This window comes from Thunnus thynnus, chromosome 19, assembly GCF_963924715.1.
Source record: "Thunnus thynnus chromosome 19, fThuThy2.1, whole genome shotgun sequence".
In the NCBI taxonomy this organism is placed as follows: domain Eukaryota; kingdom Metazoa; phylum Chordata; class Actinopteri; order Scombriformes; family Scombridae; genus Thunnus; species Thunnus thynnus.
This window is the reverse complement of record NC_089535.1, coordinates 11,626,860-11,646,636: the sequence shown is the minus strand read 5'-3', so window position 1 is coordinate 11,646,636 and position 19,777 is coordinate 11,626,860. Positions and strand designations below refer to the sequence as shown.

The 19,777-nt window shown below is 41.6% G+C and overlaps 1 protein-coding gene across 9 annotated transcripts in view; it reads right to left on the bottom strand.

Moving 5' to 3' along the window:
• LOC137171239 (probable E3 ubiquitin-protein ligase HERC1) overlaps positions 1-18,020 on the bottom strand; it is a 42,767-nt gene extending 24,747 nt beyond the window's left edge. For 6 of the 9 annotated variants that reach the window (XM_067575115.1, XM_067575116.1, XM_067575117.1 and 3 more), the window contains exons 1-29: positions 17,898-18,019; positions 11,551-12,553; positions 10,242-10,337; positions 9,964-10,146; positions 9,336-9,548; positions 8,896-8,994; positions 8,705-8,801; positions 8,451-8,594; positions 8,118-8,245; positions 7,581-7,725; positions 7,260-7,431; positions 7,016-7,150; positions 6,609-6,774; positions 6,256-6,381; positions 5,671-5,895; positions 5,337-5,489; positions 5,011-5,143; positions 4,406-4,609; positions 4,102-4,317; positions 3,432-3,605; positions 3,095-3,209; positions 2,850-2,967; positions 2,416-2,617; positions 1,955-2,255; positions 1,816-1,861; positions 1,694-1,739; positions 912-1,165; positions 418-615; positions 110-230 (exon numbers count right to left, since the gene is read on the bottom strand). In XM_067575115.1, the coding sequence (XP_067431216.1) occupies positions 110-230; positions 418-615; positions 912-1,165; positions 1,694-1,739; positions 1,816-1,861; positions 1,955-2,255; positions 2,416-2,617; positions 2,850-2,967; positions 3,095-3,209; positions 3,432-3,605; positions 4,102-4,317; positions 4,406-4,609; positions 5,011-5,143; positions 5,337-5,489; positions 5,671-5,895; positions 6,256-6,381; positions 6,609-6,774; positions 7,016-7,150; positions 7,260-7,431; positions 7,581-7,725; positions 8,118-8,245; positions 8,451-8,594; positions 8,705-8,801; positions 8,896-8,994; positions 9,336-9,548; positions 9,964-10,146; positions 10,242-10,337; positions 11,551-12,522 (5,182 nt within the window). In that variant the 5' untranslated portion in view covers positions 12,523-12,553; positions 17,898-18,019. Of the gene's footprint in view, positions 1-109; positions 231-417; positions 616-911; positions 1,166-1,693; positions 1,740-1,815; positions 1,862-1,954; positions 2,256-2,415; positions 2,618-2,849; positions 2,968-3,094; positions 3,210-3,431; positions 3,606-4,101; positions 4,318-4,405; positions 4,610-5,010; positions 5,144-5,336; positions 5,490-5,670; positions 5,896-6,255; positions 6,382-6,608; positions 6,775-7,015; positions 7,151-7,259; positions 7,432-7,580; positions 7,726-8,117; positions 8,246-8,450; positions 8,595-8,704; positions 8,802-8,895; positions 8,995-9,335; positions 9,549-9,963; positions 10,147-10,241; positions 10,338-11,550; positions 12,554-15,843; positions 16,023-17,897 lie in introns of all 9 variants that reach the window. The other 3 variants (XM_067575110.1, XM_067575111.1, XM_067575112.1) reach the window with 3 other exon arrangements.
• Between the last annotated feature and the right edge of the window lie 1,757 nt (positions 18,021-19,777).

Sequence of the window (19,777 nt, the reverse complement as noted above, 5' to 3'; positions counted from 1 at the left end):
AGACGATATCAAGTACAGGCCAAGTAAAATGAAAGCCGCTGCAAAAAAAATAACCAACGGGGAGCTGTACAATGTGTTAAACAGATGTGAAAGACTATAATGAACACACCTGGATGTTCTCTTTCCAACAGGACCCTCTGTCTGAGGACACGCACCACCTGCTGGTAGAAAGAGTGGGCTGCAGATTGTAGCTCTCTTTGCGTATCCATGGAAGCTGAATGTGTACCAGACTGGGTTGAGATAAAAGAGTAATTTATACGACATGATAATAAAGAACAAACATATAAAATGAATGTAACACTCAATGTTTTTCCTCATTCCCTCTGGCTTGAATGAAATATTAATTCTTTCTTTCCATAATTACTGATTGTACACACATCTGCACAAATATTGTGATAGCATGATTATTAGATGTACCATGTAATGCTGCATCTCGTAATGAGCTCCCGAGTGAGAGCCAATGATTTGTGTTCCCAGATCGAAGCATCCAGAGAGGAACTGGAGCTGCACAGACTGCAACAATGTGGGAAACTGAGGGGACACTGTGAAACCACTGCTCTTTTCCTCCATCTTAGAAAGGAAGGATGACATCTGACAAAAGGCCTCCAGACGCATCTGACAAAAGAAAATAGTTAGTGGTTAATTGAGCCCTTGAAATGTATTCTGTATTTCCAATCATTTGTTACAGGTTTTTAATAATTTACACTTATATATGGTCCTACGTGGTCGATTACATCTGTTATTATATTAACAAGATGTAGAAAAACCACAAACAAAATGTGGATAGGTTGACTGAAAGCACACAAACACACAAATAAATTAACAAATAGCTGCAGAGGTTTTAATTCCCCCAACAATAATAATTTACAGTTTATTTGTTGAATCTTATTAAAGAAGCAAAATCTAAATACCTCAGCCCTCTGTTGCTGCTGCATTATGGCAAAGGTGATGGCCTTTGGATCAGCCTGATTACAAGTCTGTCCACCTGGTAGTGTCGGTGAGGAAGCTGATGGGTATAACAAGCTTCCGCAGACAAAGTGGAACACCTGGTTAAGAATCGGCAGAGTGTTGTTGCCATAGTGGGACATAGTGGTGGTTGGGCTGATACACTGCCTCAGGCGATCCCAAGCGTCTTTCATGATGCCCAGAGAGCAGAGAGGTAAGCCTAAAGCAGACAGATAAGAGGAGTGAAAGCAAGCGTTGTCTCAGAGTCATTTTCAACACCTCTCACGGTGTTAATTATTCAGTGTTTTGTTTCTGTTACACGGTGTGATATGATTTTTCTCAATGACAAAAGACACAAAATCAAATTATCATGTAAACAAGTTGTATTTAGAGCAGGGATAAAGACCGGAAACAACTAGCCCATGTGGGACTATCTCTTGGCTTGTCACTGTGACTTCCTGGAGTCTCTGCTGGTTGCCTGGCAGCCTCACGGTGACGACAAGACTCCAGGAAGTCACTGCACAAGGCCAAGAAATAGTTCAGCACATTACGCCCTGCAAAACAACAAATTATCACTTTTTCACTTCAGTTTTTACATTTGAGAGTGGTATCAGTCTTTTAATCTAACTCTTGGCGAGAGAGTGAATATGCTTATTTATCAAAATGTATGATAACTATTCCTTTAATACAGTACTGTAGGGTATGACATATCCAGAATGCATTAACTGAACCAACCTACTCCGCTTACCCATTTTGTTCTTCGAAGATCCCAAGGGGTTTTTGGATTGGTCAGACTAAATAAGACAAAGACAGTATATTAGCACTGATCAGGAGGTGTAAGGCCAAATTTTGGTACAGTAAAAGACTTACCTGTTTTCTGCCATCAATGCCCATCATCAAGGATTCTGGTGATTTCCTGAAAGTGGGACGATGCGGACAATTAGTGCAGAAGCAGCTCTCAAAAACACATCTGCATTGAAATAAACACAAAGCCTAACACAATCTTTACCTTGCTCTGGTGTTCATTGCCTGAATATTCTCCCTTTCGCTGGGTTCCACCCAAGCTGGCCTGACCCCTAGCAGGAGGAAGAGACAGCGGGACACTACCAGATGGCAGGCAGCAGGGAACGACAAGCTTTCCTCAGACTCTCTCTGCTTATCCCACTGCTGCTTACGATCCAGCTCCCGCTCTGGGCTGACGGGGCTTTCCATGCTGCTGGGGAGGGTGGAAGTGCCAAAGGACTCGTATACAGTCACGCTCTGCTGTACCTGCATGGCTTCACGGGTAGCCATGAACGACTCCAGTACTTCTGCAGAGACAGGAATGACCCTTGAGATAGTGATAATGATGGTGACTTTTGTGTGTATGTATGTATGTGTGTTATGTCTATTTCTGTCTCCCTATACAAAAAGAATTACATTTTTAACGTTGCTGGGAAAACGACAGAAATTGAGATACGCCTTCCTAACCTGACAGGTACATACGACTGCTGCCAAATGTGTCGTCCTCTGCGACGTCTTCCTGGTTATGGTTCGCTGTGGAAGGTGGGGGCACCTGCACCTCCCGGCTACAGTGACCTCCTGACTGTTGCTCGTGATCTTTTCCTGCCTGATCCGCTGAGGTACTTGGCTCTTGCCGGTCTGCATCAGGACTTTGAGGAGATTGAGAGGTCTGCAATTCAAGGAATATGTTAGATACACCTGTGTTTTTTCATTTTTAATCATAAACATTTCAAATAATTCCATATAGTCACATGCAGTAACACAATGATGAAAGAAAACTAGAAAACTATTAGGGTTTATATTGTTTATAAATCATTCTGTAACTACTCATCTTTGTCAAAAATAAATGTATTGAATATATTTAATCATGGTGTTAAGTGGAGTAATTTTGGTAATGATACCTGTTTGGCAGAAGCCTGCACCTGTGACGTCTTTGGAGAGTTTTTATGGGCCAACAGAGTGCTTCTGATTTTATAAACTGTTTCATAGACGTCTAACAGCATCTCACAGGGCTCATATCTGTCTCAGGGTAGAGTAGATAATTAGCATTGCAGTAAAGAGCTTATCATTCACATAATTTCATCTTTTTCAAAACAGAATGCACGGGAATAGGTATTCCAGTAAATATTATCTTTGTGTTACTGACCTGTCCTGCAAACAGGCTTCATCCTGCAGCCCAGTGTGCTTCAAAAGTGCAGCCAGACTGCAGCGACAGACAGTCTGCAGCAAACAGTCGCCTGAAGAGCCCCCACTCTCCCATTCTGCTCTCACAGCAAAACAACACAGATTCATTACAACAAAGTCACGAAAATGGAAAAACACAAATCTAATGACCAGAATAAAAAAAAGATACATAATAGTAATTAATTCTCCTTCAAACAAGATTTTCAAAATTGTCAGTTAGTCCATTATCATCTGGATATTAATATTATAAACAGTCACACACACACACACGCACTCATCCACAAAGACACATGTGGTACCTTTGCTGAGAGCGTACTCCTCCATCTTCCGCCACAGACCACCTGCAGACCCTCTAGAGGATCCCAGTGCCAGTTCCAGTAAAGTCCTGGTTTCCTCAGTCAGACTCAGCTCTGCCAGCCTGGAATCACTACTGCCCAGCAGGGCCACCTCAGTCAGCCATGCCATGCTCGAGTCTACAGGATAAATCATCAAATAAGATATAGGACCGGGAAAGAATAGAAAACTACAACAGAAATACAGTTAATTTCCTCATTTGCATAATAAAATAATATCTTGTCATGGTCTAAGATCTGTACTATGTAATCATAACATCCCTGGTATGATTCCAACAGGGGGCCTTTTTTGCATGTCATCCCCTTCAATCTAAATTTCTTGTCTATTTCTATTGTAAACTACCTAACAAAGGCAAAATGGCAAAAAAAAATGTTAATATACCCCTTAACATTACTCATTACTTATTGTAATCTCCAAAGCATCTCTTTGCCCATTTCCCTTGAAAAAATTTTCCCTACTTTCATGCACTCTAACGTGGCTAATAATAATATTAGTTTTATTGTTAATTTATCCAAACAGAATGTGGACATAAAATCAGGGGATGACAACTGCTTCAAGTTTGCCAAAACATTAGCACATGTGAAAGGTTTGAGAGAAGGCAGTATGTTTTCCTACCCAGCTGTTCAAAGTCCATCTCCAGGCCGTTCTTGAGGAGGACATTTGATAGCCAGAACTCTGACGTTTTCTCTTGGGGTGAGGGCGGCAGGCCTTGCAACATACCACCGAGGCAACGGCCGACTGCCAGCGCTACAGACCGTTCCAGGTCCAATAGCCAAGTCCACTTGCACTCCTCCTGCTGTTGCTGCTGTCCAGTGTTTTCTTCACTTTTATCTATAAGGAATACATTTTGTAAGCGTTATTGTCATTGATAAAAAGGTGACATCCTTTTTATAGAAAGTATAGTCCAAATTCCACTGACCTGAGCAGGTTTTCTGAGCCTCCATCCCGAGTTCTTGCTCCTCCAGCAGGCCTGTCTCTGGCAGCAACCTATTGAAATCATTGAGTTGCTCCAACAAGGCCAGTAAATGGCTGAGAAGAGGCTGAACCGTGGCCAGGGGCAGCAGCAGCAAGGAGTACATAACCTGACAAAGCAGGCTGCCAGCCACTGAGTTGTACAACACCACTGGGACAAGGGGTGGAGAGGAGAGAGGGAGATTAGAGTGACTGATAAAAAATAATGGAGGGATACACCGTAGATAAGATGTGTGCTTGTCAACAGATCTACTGGCACCTCAGTGTTAAGTGGCCCAACTGTTCGGTGCTCTAAAATCAATGGAGCTGACTGAGAAATTTAAAAAAAGAACCATTGAAGACAGACAAATAATTAAAGACCGCACTTGTGTATTGAACCCAATCAGCGTAGGAATTTGCTGTATAAATGTTTAGAACAAGCCTTCAACTGGTCACTAAAAATAGAAATAAAAACATCAAGGAAGGGATTTTGGTTTATATTTTGTAAATAAAAGAGTTCTCTTGATCTGTGCAAATAATGCATACAACTCACAGAACCGCCATTTTTCTTACTGTGCAGCTTCTTGATGATTTGTTTGTCCAGGAAACTCTCTTTCAACAGTTTGGTGGATCTCCTGAGTGTCTCAGCAGCAAAGGGAAGCAGCAGGTAAAGGTGTTCACAAAGCAGCGTTACACTGCTGTCATCCTACAGAACAGTGGAATCAGTGTGAACATAAAAAATGCAACTATGTGACTGCAGAGCTACAATATTAAATTTCTATATACTTGACCTGTCAGCATAAGACTACTGTGTACAGTTTCACAGAAAAATAACAATGATCTTCTTTTGATGATGTACTGCACATTTTTCATTGTGTATAGCTGTTTCTATAGCGCACCTCAGGGCTGGAATGGATGTAGCAATGGGCAAGCAGGTGTTTGTGGAGTCCAGACAGCAGCTGGTGGAAGTGAGACGGAGGATCAGTCTGTCCCTGACTATCACTAGATAGCAGCTTGTCACTGTTTTTCTCCAATTCTCCAAATGCCCGCTCCTGCATGAACACACACAAAAACAGAGAACGCATGTGGAGGAATAGCAACGTCACTCTTAATTCAATGGTAACAATGTGACCCATAACATCCAGAAATTATAGGAATGTTTGTGATTTGACAGGGAAAACATGTGCCCAAAAGTTGAATGGTAAATTTACACACAGGCTGCTCCTTCCATACCGTGTAAAAGCCTATGCTGAGTAGAAGGGTTCTGAGCAGCACCTCCGCTAAGTGTAGAGGGTCATAAGCCTCAACAGAGCTGGAAGAAGATGGTGGTCGGACTGACATAGCGGGTGTCAGAGGGGGTCCCAGGGCTGCCACTTCCCCCAAACTGCTGTAACCTAGCAGAGAGGCTACGTGGCTCTGGTCCTGAAGGCTGCTGAGGACCATGTCTAACTGCAGACGCTTTGAAAGACACAGAAAAGATGGAGAGAATTGTCTAGGATTTGATCATTTTAAATCTGAAGTTACCAAAAACATTTCTGCAGAGAAGAGATAATGATTTTACAGCAACATGTTCTCACAACATCCCATCAGTCTTCAACACATATTGCCTAGCAACGGCAAGTCGGTGCTATGATTTTGACAAACACGCTGTTGTCTATCTGGATCATATTCATAATTCAAATGAGGCAAACAAAGCAGCAAAGTTAATTAATGTATTAAGTGACAGATGCACAATGTACAAAAACGATAATGGTGAACAGCACTGCTGTAATTACACACAGGCTGTTTTTAAAATGACAGGAAAATAACTACACATACCTGTCCTTTGGAAAGGACATTTAAGCTCTGTGGGCCCTGAGGAAGGAGGGAGAGGAGCAGTTCTGTTCTTTCCCTCAGAGGAGGCAGCAGCAAGGATGCCCCGATTGATAGACTGTTCATAACTGCCTGAGGATGAACAAGAATATTAGCACAATTTGAAAAGACACATGGACACAACTAAATGAGAAAATGTAGGCTATAACACTTCCATTCACAGACTGATTTAGATACAATCTACGCTATATTATTATCTTGGTTCTTACACCAGCAGCCGACTTCAACAATTCCTCCTGTCATGTCAGCATAAGAATATAATGAAAACAATTTAAAAAACAGACAGCCTGTTAATTTACCTGCTGTATGGAGTCTGGCATATTGGTGTCTATGAGTCTGAAGAGCAGGTTTCTGAGGGGCCTGCCCTGGGCCCCCAAAACCATTGCACCGGTGCCCCCAGCATGGGCCAAGGACAAGTGGATGGACAGCAGCTTCATGCACAGCAAAAGAAATTGATGATGGTCCCTGAAGAATAGGTGAAGACAGCATTAAGAGTGTCCTGCAGTTGGTGGTGATGCAATGGTATAAAAACTACAATGATCCGAGTGTAGCAGGTCACAAAGAAGTAACTTTTCACAATATAAGGACATTTTTTTGCTTGTGATTCTGTATAATGAATGAAGCTTTATATGCAAATACTAAAATACAACCTTGTAGTCACAGAATATGCTAGTGTAACTAATGAGTACTTAATGTAACTGCATACCTTTTAGATATGAATGGGGCAGGGGGAGTGTCATTCCCGATGCCATCACAGTAACTTTCTAGGAAGTTGCGTAGGTAGGTGAATGTACTCTCTTCCAAGTCGACACAAAAGGGCCTGTGCCACGCCACCAGTTGCCTGCCAAACAAAGGCTAAATCACTTAAAAAGAGGTAACCACTGTGCCAGCACAAATATGTCAGAGCTTAAAGAAAAGCACTTCAAGTTGTTTAAGAGACGAGGCTTTACCTATCGGTTGGAACTGCAGTCCAAGCCAGGCTGTGAGAAGTGCCAGCAGTGATTTGCTGGATGGACACGCCCTCTAGACCAAGCACCTTCTTAGGTTTAGTAATAGGTGTAGAAGTGTGGCCTTGCCCACACTGGCCCATGGTGTTGTTCCCCCACGCATACACTTCATTCTCTGATGAAAGGAGAACAGCATGCATTGCAGTTTGAACATAATTACAATTTTAAAATCCCATTTACAAACCTGTAATCAAAAAATCACTCTGAAAGCAAGGTTGCTATGTTTTTTTTAACTACTCATCTAAATAACTGACTATATCTCACCATGGGACAGAGCCAGACAGTGGCTGTCTCCACATGAAATATCAATGATCTTGGTGATACCCAGGTCCTCTATGAACCTGGGCCTCAAAGAGGTCGTCTCAGAAGAGCCGCATCCTAAACACGAGCCGCAGCCCCACGCAAACACCTGAATAAATTACATGAAGAAACACAAATTAATTAATTAATGACAAAACTACATATCCAGCCCTGTCTTTATCTACCTATTTTTCTTTGCATACATAGGTTAATCAAATAAATGCATGTTGTTTGGACTGAATATGAAGTGCTGATGAAGAATGAGAGAGGCAATGTTAGTATGCTCCTTCAAAATACCTTCCACCAACGAAAATTTGGAAAGATCTGATTGTTGGTTAAACATTTAGATTTTTTTTCAGATCTTTTAAGAATCAACCGTTTCGAGCTGTTGGTGCAAACAGGGTTTTAAGTTGATCCAGTAAAAAAAAAAATATTACAACACAGTCATTTGCTACCAGCTAATTCTGACATTGAAAAACAATGTCTGACCCAAAAGCTCACCTGTCCTGCAGAGGTAAGGGCCAGAGATGACTGGCTGCCAGCACACACTTTCCTAATGATGAATCCATGCAGGGCCTCTATGACCTTGGGGCGATACACACGATTGGTGTCTCCGTGACCTAGTTTACCTGCAAGGGTGAGTCATATCTGAGTACCAGCATTGGTTCACACTGACTCAAGACATTTGCGTTGATATACCACAAATGATACTGCAGCGTTACTGTCCTTGAGCTTGAGCAAATGTTCACGTTTTGTACACAGATAAAAACCACTAGGTCACACAAACGATGCTTTGTGTGCTTGAATCATCCCGTATGTCATCTGACAACATACCATTGTCTCCTCCTCCAAAGGACCACACAGTGCGTCCATCCTGTGCCACAGCAATGGTGTGAGAGCTGCCACAGGCCACCTGCCCTACACCACTGATGTCCTTCACCAGTGTAGGCACGTTCCGACTCTGGCTGTCGCTGTGACCTGCAAATGTAGGACAACAGAGGTTGTTGCTAACATACCAGAGGAGGGGTTTCAATTTGAAATTGTTGGGACTAATAAAGCATAAGCAACTTGAGACATAAGGTGTGTACCAAGTCTGCCGAAGTCTCCTTCCCCCCAGGTATAAAGCTCTCCATCATTAGTCACAGCAGCACTGTGTCTGTAGCCAGCAGACACACAAACAACAACCTGGAAGAGATGCGATTATTAGAATAAAAAATTCCATTGCCATCTAAAATCTTGCATCTATCTTTTCCCCTACAAGCTAATATCCCATGCTTACTTTGCCAAACAGCGGTCCTTGTATGATTTTGGGGTATTTCTGTGTAGCACTGTTGCCATGGCCTAGTTTTCCATATTCTCCATCACCCCAGCTGAACACCTGAAATAAATATTTTTGAAATATTTCATAATATAATATCATATATATCTTAATAACTTCAGACATTGTGGGAGTGGATTTATCTCTACCATGTCAGGGGAAAAAAACTGTGTAAAACCATGATTTTCATGTTTTTTTATTGGTTGGACTGGTTTTGCACTGTTTTGTGACTGTCTAAGTTTTTTAATAAATGTGGGTAAACAACACAACTTCATTGTATTATGTGACAGAAATGAAGCAGAAACACACATTCAAAAATGCACTCTACTGTCCTTTGAGATACATACAGCACCAGCAAGTCAGTAGTCTTTCCAGCACCAGCAGTCACTCTAACTCCTTACCTCTCCCTCTATAGTGATGGCCAGAGTGTGACCATCTGAGCCCTTGGAGGAGGACACCTTCTTCATGTTCCTATGTGGCTCCAGCACAAGTTTCTTGGGCATGGACTGGTTGTTGGAGTCCCCGAGACCCAGACGGCCATAGCTGCCTTTTCCACATGCTTTCACCGAACCATCTGCAGATACCGAGAAGGTACAGTACTGGCCTGCCTCAATCTAAAAGAAAGACAAAGAGGACACAAGTAAGGACATGTAAAGTGGTAGAATAATATTATATTTATGATGTATTTTTAAAAATAGGTTTTAAAGTTTCTGGCACGCTTTTCATTTTCTCCACCCACTAACCTGCGTCAATATCATCGATACAGAGTGTTATCAGGGTTCATGCAATACCAATATTTTAATCTTTACTGCTCTTTTACTTTAAGGTGATATGAGAGAAGGAACTAAAAAAAGAAACCGTCTTGCAAATAAACACATTTTTTAAAAAGTTAAGGAAAAATTATGATGAATGTATTACTCAGATTAAATTTGCTGGATTACACTGTAATATATCAAATACTCTAACTTGTAGTAATTAACTTGTGACACCCATGGTGAGTGTTAGTCCTATTCTTGTGGGTAGCCATACCATCTGGGCATCACTGAAGCCCTGCGTCAGTTTTGGCAGCAGGATTTTTTCCAGAGTTCCCTCTGCCAGCTGATGGCTGCTGTTACTGCCCCACACATAGACCATGACTGTGTCACTCTCTGTACCAGGAGCAGCTGCATCCGTGCTGCATGAGCACAAGCAGTAGGATGCTAGGTTACAAATCTGCCAAAGAGGAGGATAATTAGGTGAGTTACTGTGAAGAAGAACAGGTAACAGTTAATAGTGTTGGTATGTTATGTGACTAAATTCAGTCCCACCTCCTCAAACAGGCACAGAGCTGCCTGGGAGAGTCGACAAAGCCCATCTGCATCCTTCTTCAGCACCTGAGTATTGACAGAGTCCCCACGGAAACCCTGGAAAACAAAAGATTTATGTTTAGCCTTCAACATAGTGTGTGTTTTTAATACAAAATATGACTCAGTGTCTTGTGGGTTTGGATATACAGTACAGTAAATCAATTGTATGACATTTCTTGTTTGCTATCTTTACATTCTCAGGATTTTTAAACCAGAAGCATCAGAACAAAGCCGAACTTCTCTTCCCGAAAACAGTGACATGTCGCTGCATGATCAGGCACAGGATGAGATCAACACAGACAAAGAGGCAAAGGCACTGCTCTTAACGGAAATCCTGGCTAGTGGAGATAGCGAGTGTTTAAAGTTGTGTGATCCTACTGGATGTGGTTACCATGCAAAATCAGAATACAGTATGTCATGAAAAGTATCACATAGTGGCTTCCTGCTTCATGATATACTGTATATGTATAGCATCATGAGGTTGCTGGCAATACCTAGCCCTGGCTGTCATCTGCATATGAATATTGTAAAGCTGATTACCCTGTTAAAGGATGACTCAATACGCATATCTAGAGAGGGCAGGAGGACTGACTCAATCTTAATCCTTATCTGCACACTAATGCATCACTCCAAGCTTCATATGAGACTGTTCAAAGTAAAAGGCCAGTCGACAGCAGGGATGACTGTGGTGGTGAAGAGCCATTTTCCTTCTTAACAGATAATGGGTTTCGTTTATCAGTATGTTCGTAAATGTGCATGAAAGTTATCTCATATTATTTTATGAAGAAACCACTTATTTCATTGGAAATTCACATATGCAACTTTACTTATCGTGTATGCCAGTGCCTATGTTACACTTATCAAGCTACCTGTGTCTTGATATCACATGACACTATCTCAGAAATGCTACACAAGCCAAAGCAGAACGTCTACATAGAAGTGGCACAACAAACACTCATCTGAATTCCTTCCACAGACTACTGTTTGCCTTTTTTTATTAAGGGTCCATATTAAATAACAGAACCGTCTTTTAATAAATAAAAGTCAACATTTCCCATAAAATTAGACCTTTGGTGTTTACTCCATAAGATCCCAGGTTACAGTCTGAACAAGATTTTTAAAAAAATCCAAATTGTCATGTGATATCAGGAAACAGGTGGCTTGATAAGTGTAACATACAACAGCAGTGGCTGAACAGAGTATATGAAACATACAGTAAGAGGAAGATTAGTCGAGAATAGACTTCAAATTTGAAAGACATGTGACATACCGAATATTGCCTCATTTGGAAAAGGGTTTGGTGGATGACATCAAAGCCCACACCAGCTGACTGCTGGTAGCTCAGTGAAGAGGAGGAAGACAGTGTAGAGGTGCAGGAGGACATGGAAGCAGCTAAGGCTACCTCCACCCACTCCAGCAGAAACTTCAGAGAGCCTCTCTGCATAGCCAGGCCAAGCAGCAGCTCCAACGCTAGCCTCCGACCAGTCGGGTCTGCCCCACCAGTCCCACTGCTCACTGATGTCTTCTTCAAGAACTCAGCCACCTGTGTCAGACAGTCCAGCCCAACTGAGGGGATCTTATTCTCATTGGCCAGGGAGAGCGGTGGCAGAGAGGCCAGCACAGAGGACGCTGTCGCGAGCACGTCATTGCAAAGCACCGATTCAGGATGCACAGAGGCTGCGTACCGCCAGTTCTGTTGCAGTAAGGAGAAGAGCAGACTCAAACCTGTCCTTACACCCATCTCTATCAGAACATCTGTACCTGACCTGACTTTGGACGCTCCCCCTGGCAGGCAGGGCTCTGAGGCCAGCTCAAGTTGCCCACATTCTGTCCCGCTGTCGGTGGACTGGGAGGGCAGCTGCACGCGGAATTTGTCGTGGTATTTGGTGTGGAGTGCGTAGTAGATCCTCTGGAGTACTACCAGCCTGTGGTGGAGGCTCAGGGTGTAGGAGGTTTGTGTCAGCATGCGGTGAGCCAGCCATCGCTGGCTGTGAAGCAGGGATGACAGGTACTCTTCTTTCTCTGCCGAGGCACAAGACTCACACTCAAAGTCTGGCAGGCGAGGGCCAACAAGTTCTTGAACAGGTTGGGCCAGAGTCACCACCTCCTTGTTGTGGAGGAGCTTATTGTAGAGTGCAGCAGCTCCATGCCTTGTGGCTGTCTGTACACTGTCCTCTGCTGCCCAGGAGCTATTGAAGTGCTCCTGCCACTTCAGCAACACATGGGTCTGACAAGGCACCATGTCTGAGCATTATCTATACTCTGCTGTACACCTGAAAAACAGAGAGGGAAATATGATTAGATGAGCTAATGAGGCCCATATATTGGCAGATTTATAAAATTCACTCCCTCACACTTGATAACCATAATGAAATGGCCCTTTTATAAGTCATCAATTCACAGGCAACATTTACCGCAGAGACCCAATGTTCTAATGTGTTTTCCTGCCAAGAAAATCCAGTGTCAAGGTGTCATATTTCTCCCTGGTATTGGCACTTTTCCAAAATACTGTACATCCTGGCTTGCGCCACATGCCCGGTGGGTATTATTGAAATAGGTCAGCTCACCCTGTTACGCTGCTCAAGACAAAAGGGAAATATTCTGTTTATTATCATTTATTACTTTCATAACACAAAGATATTAGTGCTTTAGTTAGGCTTTAGAGGTTAGTAATAGTAATCAGATCCCCCTGCCAATAATTCATTCATATTCTCTGCCTCAGTCAAAATGTCATAGTCTCCACATTTGTCACCTGATGCTCTGACATACACTCAAATGCAAGACCACTGGGGCTCCACCTAACCCCTAGTCTGCCTGTTGTGCAATTTAGTCTGCTTTCCAAACAAACAAAGTAGGGCTGCAACTAACAAATATCTTCATTATAGTTTAATCTGCAGATTATTTTCTTGATTAAACCAAATAATAATTTTGTCTATAAAATGTCAGAAAATAGTGAAAATGTCCACTTTAAGTTCCCAAAGGTTAGATCTTTAAATGTCTTGTTTTGTCTGAACAACAGTCCAAAACCCAAAGATATTCAGTTTACTGTCATGTATGACAAAGAAAAGCATTAAATCATCACATTTGAGAAGCTAAAATCCAGCAAATGTTTGGCATATTTGCTTTAACTAATGACGATTAATCGATTATCAAAATAGTTGGCGATTCATTTTCTGTCGATCCACTAATCGACCAATCGTTGTAGCTCTAGAACAAAGCAAGCCTGGTGACTAGAAAGCGTACAGCTCTAAAGGAACAGTTCTTCTGGAACCAACGAATACAGACTGATATTTAATTTCTTCTTGCATTTTTAGGTGATTATATGAAGGTTTATTAACTGGAGTGTCAGGAAATTTTCTCAGCTCCCTAAAAACCATGTAATCCTTAAATGGAGGTTGAAATATGACATTCCCCATGACAGTATAATATGCAGGTCAACATTCATAGCTTGGTGGGTGATTTCATGGGAATATTAGTTGCCTGACATTCCCATGACATTAGTAAAAGCACATGGATGAGGCAATTTCAGCCTACCAATTGCTTACCAACTGTAATAAAAAAAAAAAAGGAGTCAATTTGATAACCACTAGGCTAATACTACAATATGAATTATTTATTTTAATGCAATCAGGCTTAATGCACAACAATGGCTTCATTCTAAATATGTTTGTGCTACGATGACCCTAAGCAGTGTCCGATATTAACTTTTTTACTCATCTGCCAAGGTGACAGGTAGGTGAAAAAAATCGACCAGCCAAGCAATTTTTACTGGCCAAAATACCAAATTGCCTTTTTGTGTCAAATGTACATTTGTTTCAGTACATTTCATTGAGATAATAAGGTACTAATAGCAAATTCAATTAACAATTAATAGCAGCAAACCGGCAGCAAGTGACAGTTTAGCAGAGAGCTGCAATGTCAAGTGGCTGATGTTCCGTACGGAAAGCAGTGCCACGAGACCAGGCACTGTTTAGACCTGTGTAAAACACATATGGTGCACATGTCTACACTGTATAGGGACAAACATGAGTAATTTCCTCTGTGCCATCATGCCAGATATTTTATTACATGACTATTTTGGTGCAAACGTTTACCGGCCAGAGTGGCAGATAGCCTTCTGAGACTCCCCAAATGGAAAATCTACCTGCATTTGGTGCTTGGCGGGTGTTAATTTCAGAACCTGACCCTAAGGTAAGAGAGTTTTCGCAACACACACACAATTGAGATTAAGCCAACCAGTGAAATAAGCTGTTGAGGTGCCAGAGTAGACAGAAGTCACTATATACTCTCAGGTCATGGCTGAGACTCTCGCTACGATTAAAATTTCTGCAAGAACATAAACCAGTAGGAGTGAGAGGAATGCTTCCAAACATGTGAGCATGCCTCTTTGACCACAGTCCACAGTCAAAGAAACTCATCTCTCTTGCCTTGCCTGAGGCCTGCAGGGCTATATGGTTTCCACTCTGGCCAAAAATAACAGCAAGCATTGATACAGTAATGGACTCTTCAGTCAGACAACCACCAGCGAGCAACTACCAGCAACTATCGCGAATTACAAACCATCTAGATTTGTGGGACATAAACATTCAGGACACCTCTTAGAGTTTGCCGCACTCTTTTTTTCTTCAAACTATACAGTTCACAAATATATCTAGAGTATTTACAATAAACATACACAGTAAACCAGGTTGTGTTATTAATTACCGAGCCAAATATCTTAGCAACTTGCTAGTAAGCTATTAAAAATCAAATAAAAATATAAGGGCTCATGAGCAGGCCCAGGGGCTACTGATAAAACCAATAACATTCATCCATCAAAAATCCATATCAGTGGGGCGCTCCAGTGGCCTAATGGTTAAGGCGCATACCACATGATCACAACATCCACAGTTTGACACCCAGCCGCAGGACGGCCATTGCATGTCATACCCCCATCTCTCTCTCCCTGTGCCTCCTGTCTCTCTCCACTGACTGCCAAATACAATCAAAAAGGCCCAAAAAAAAAATCTTTAAAAAGGTATACTATGCAGGATTTCCTAAAAAAAACAATGTATAGACTCATGCAAAAATAATCCCTCTCAATCATCACTTATGAACCACTGGAAGTGCATAGCGGTGTATTTATCTGCAGAGACCCCGCCCTCTGCCTGTATCTTCTTATTTTCTTATTATTTTGCTGCGTTCGGGACATTTCCAGGCATCAACGTTTAGCCAGCGGGTGTGTAGCCCCCCAGCTAATAACAGCAGGCAGGGTGCGAGGTTTGGACTCGTAGCGTTACGACCAGGTTACATCGCTGTCTCCGGCTCTCCCCTCTGCTCTCTGTCTGTGTGTGTGTGTGTGTGTTTGACCAAGGGCGGGGCTGAGCTCCACACACACACACACGTAGAGCAGAGAGGCCACAGCGGACAGGATGAAGCCTGCGCTTCAACTGAATTCACACAAAATCTGGCAATGTGGCAACTTCCTGCAGGGCTGTGCGGAGGTGTGGGAATGTTTTTTTGTGCTTTAGCACATAACCGCTGTGAAACAATCAGAAAATAATATTCTATTTATCTGACTCACCGCTTTGTTCTCGCTAACGTCGCTCGCTCTCTTCATTCACTCTCTAGCTCGCTCGACCACCTCAGCTCTCTTTCTCTCTCTCTTTCTCAACTTGCTCTGGTGTCATTGAGCCAAGGATGAGAGGCCAACTTTGAATGGTGTGTTTACAAACGGCAACCAGCAAATCCTGCATAGTATGCCTTTAAAAAAAAATCCATATCAGTAACTGGCTCTGAATACATGCGGCAAGAACAAAGGAAAAGTAAATGTCAGTTACATTAAGGGGGGTGGCTGTGAAACTAGGTCACACTTTATAAAGCTATGTCAACATCTGAATGTCAGATATTCCTGTCTTCTTTTCTGAAATGAGGGCAAAAGTTACTACACGGTACTGCTGGCTGGTTGAAGAGACAGATTAGCTACTCTAAAGAGATAATCTCTCAATTTGAAAATCTGAAACCTTAGCTAAAGCTGCAGTTATTTTCTTTATCAATGAATCCTTGAAGTCTATAAAATGTTGGGACAAAAGTGAGAAATGCCCATCACAATTCCCCAAACCCCAAGGACACATCTTCACATTGCTTGCTGTGTCCAACCAACAATCTGAAAGATATTCAATTTGCAATGAGACGGAGGAGAGCACAAATTACAACCCTCACCTGGGGTCATGAACTACATCGCATTTCTTTTCTGAAACATTAGTATACATTGGCTTTAGTTAAAAATGTAATACACGTCAGCGACATTTGGTTGTTCCACGTCCACAATCAGTACGATTAAAAAGTGTTTTCTATAGATATTCTTCTGCCTGGGGTCAGCTGCCTGTAAATAACAATTGATTAAAAACAGATTATTACTCACAAAGCTACTAAAACAAATACTGATGAATTCTACATAGGCATGTGTTTTTGGCACAAATACTTCTGTATTGATTTTTCTTTGGTTGTAACTATTTTGGGGGGTTTTTTGGTGCCTTTTGATGTTAAATAACATTGATTTTTGATTGATAGTAATTTATATTATAAGGAAGACTAAGAAGACAACCACACTGTGAAAGGTAATGGGGAGCCGACTGGTTTTGGTTACTCAAATAATGAGGATACACAATATGTGGGCAAGATTAAACTCTTCTGCAGCTGGCCTCAATCTGCCAGAGAGTGAGAAACTCAGTGATTTGGTAGGATCTGTGTATCAAATCCATCCACCTTTACACTGAAGGAGGCCAGTAAGGGTGGATATGGGACCTGGTACATCAGCCACCTCGCTTCAGTGACTTTCGGGGCACTGAGGGGAGGAGACCCCTTAGTGTCTAGACCCCAGACAGACGACACAGTATTACATTTCCTTTCTGACCTAATGGGACTTGAGAGTCATCCAGAATCAGGTGGAGGAACCTGCTGGGGCAAGGGACCGTTAATTGGGGCTTCACTGTTGCCAGGACAACACTGACCACAATAAGCATTTAGACAATGGATGCATGGATGTCTGTTAATAATAAATAAAGCACATGCAGAATATGTGACAGCAAACACATTATCTAAAGCTGCAGGGAAACAGCTTGGGAATACAGACAGCGATCTAAAATGTCATGTTATTAGAAGTTATGCATTGAGTTTGGGCATCGATGCTAATGACGTTAGCCGACAGGATAATTTAATTAATTCACAATGAACGACGTTACCCCAGCCGGGCTCAGTTTAAAGCGTCTGTCAACATTTTGTAGCCTTCATCTCTGCTCTTCATCTCTTAACGGTACCGCTTACTTAGCTTATTGTTGCACTGTAGCGACAAAAAACAGGGAAATGTGTAGATTTGAAACGCCCGGTGTCTTTCGCAAAACACCGGTAACATTATTCTGCATCTGCGGTGACAGCTGAGCTAACGTTGGCTGGCTGCAGTGCAGTTGCTAGTCTGCTCCATGGCTGTCAAACCCGGCCAAGCCCCTCCGCTTGTTGGCTGACAGCTCCCAGCAAAACACCGCCAGGGGCTCGTTAATGTCTTATCAATTTGTTAGCCCGGGAATTATTTTTTTTTAAAACAAATTAAATACAACAGACAGCAGACATGTAAGTTACCTTGACTGTAAACCCCCGCCGTTAAATGGTTTGCGTTACCTGTCCCGTCCCAGTGAGGTCTCCCTTGGACGCGAATATCATATCAACCTTCTCCTCTTTCCCTCTTCTTCTTCGTCTGCTGCTGTTTCAGCCGCTGAGGGCAACTAGTGTCGGAGGACTTACCGCCACCTTGTGTCTCGGAGCGCGGACTAACATCATCATCATCATCATCATCATCATCATCATCATCATCATCATCATCAAGATGTTGTTCCTCTTCTAGGCCAGTGGCCCCTGCTGGGTACCAGGGTGTCCCCAGCAAAAAAGAGGAATAATTAATTTTCACTATAAGTCGATCCATAAGTAACGCAATGACAGAATAAATTACTATTTTGGTCATGGGTTTCATACACTCTGTAATAAAACATCTAAAAGCAAAAAATTTGCTGCTTTTTACACCAATGAATCCTGCGGATAAATCTAGAGCTGCAACAATAGTCGATTAATCAATTAGTCGAAAATTATTCGCCAACTATTTTGATAATCGATTAATCGTTTTGGTCATTTTTCAAGAAAAAATGCCAAATATTTGTGTGACAGTTTGTTGTTTTATCCTTTTCATTTGACATTTTAGACTGTTAGACAAAAAGAAGTAATTTGAAGACATCATCTCTGAGAAACTGAAAGTATCTTTCCACTGTTTTCTTTAACATTTCAAATTCTAAACAATTAATCGACTAATGGAGAAAACAATCAGCAGATTTATAATAATCAATAATAATGAAAATAATCATTAGGCTGGATGCAGCCATACATAAAATCAGGGCTTGAACAACTATTTTTGAAGCCCAAAGCAGATAACTTGATAAAAACAAATTCAGTGCAGTTTTATTTTTATAGAAACAGTGATAAACGTCATAATAACGACTGATACCAGACACCTGGTTAATGCACATATGCTGAGTAGGGCAGAGCCAAACACATCTACGTGTGGACTGTTTCTAATAATTTAAACAGCAGGAAAACGTAAGAAGGAAATTTGTAAATGCTCACCTAACAGCGTATGTAAATTCAGTGCACTTTTGCACCTGCCTAACGGATTTCAAGAGACTGAATACAGTACAAGGGCATCAAGTGGAGCCTGTTCCTCTCTTTGTTTTGCATAATGTATAATAATAGGCTACTTAAAATACTTCTGTGGCCCACCTGGAAGCTGTTGGGTCTCCATTAACCTTCACACTTGTGTATGAAACTAGGCCTATATGTCTCCACGTTGTTGAAATTATCATCATTCTTGTCACTTTCTTGCATAGGCACAGTGACGGTTACAGATCTTATGATGATGATATGATTGTCCCTTCTTTTATTCCCTAATAACCTTGTTGATGAGCATTATATGTCCCCTTGACCTACGATTAACCCATAAAAATAGTAACTAAATAAAAACACTTCATTTCACTCTCCCACTACAAGACAGTCAAACATACATAGATCAGACTCTTAAACGTTAACACGTCCTAAAGGTAAAAAGTGAATTTCATAGCTGTTTTACATTTCATATTTGATTGTATGTTTCATTTTTGTTAGTTATTTGTCTTTTTCTCGCTTTACATGAGAATGATAATATGCTGATGATAAATAACTAGTTTAGTAGTTTAGTAAATCATTGTAAATCTGGTTAAAATAACCTGCAAGTTTCTGCCCATGTAGTCCATAATTTCACGTTAGACTAATGATTCTCACTTGTGTTACACTGTGTAGCATAAGTTATAGTGGGAGGTTTTTTTTCACAGTTTAATTTTAATTTACACAATCTTTGAAAATGAGAAAGAAAATGAGATGTTAAAAGATTCTTTCATTGAACTTACAGATTTACTTTAAGACCTTTAAATACTGTCAAT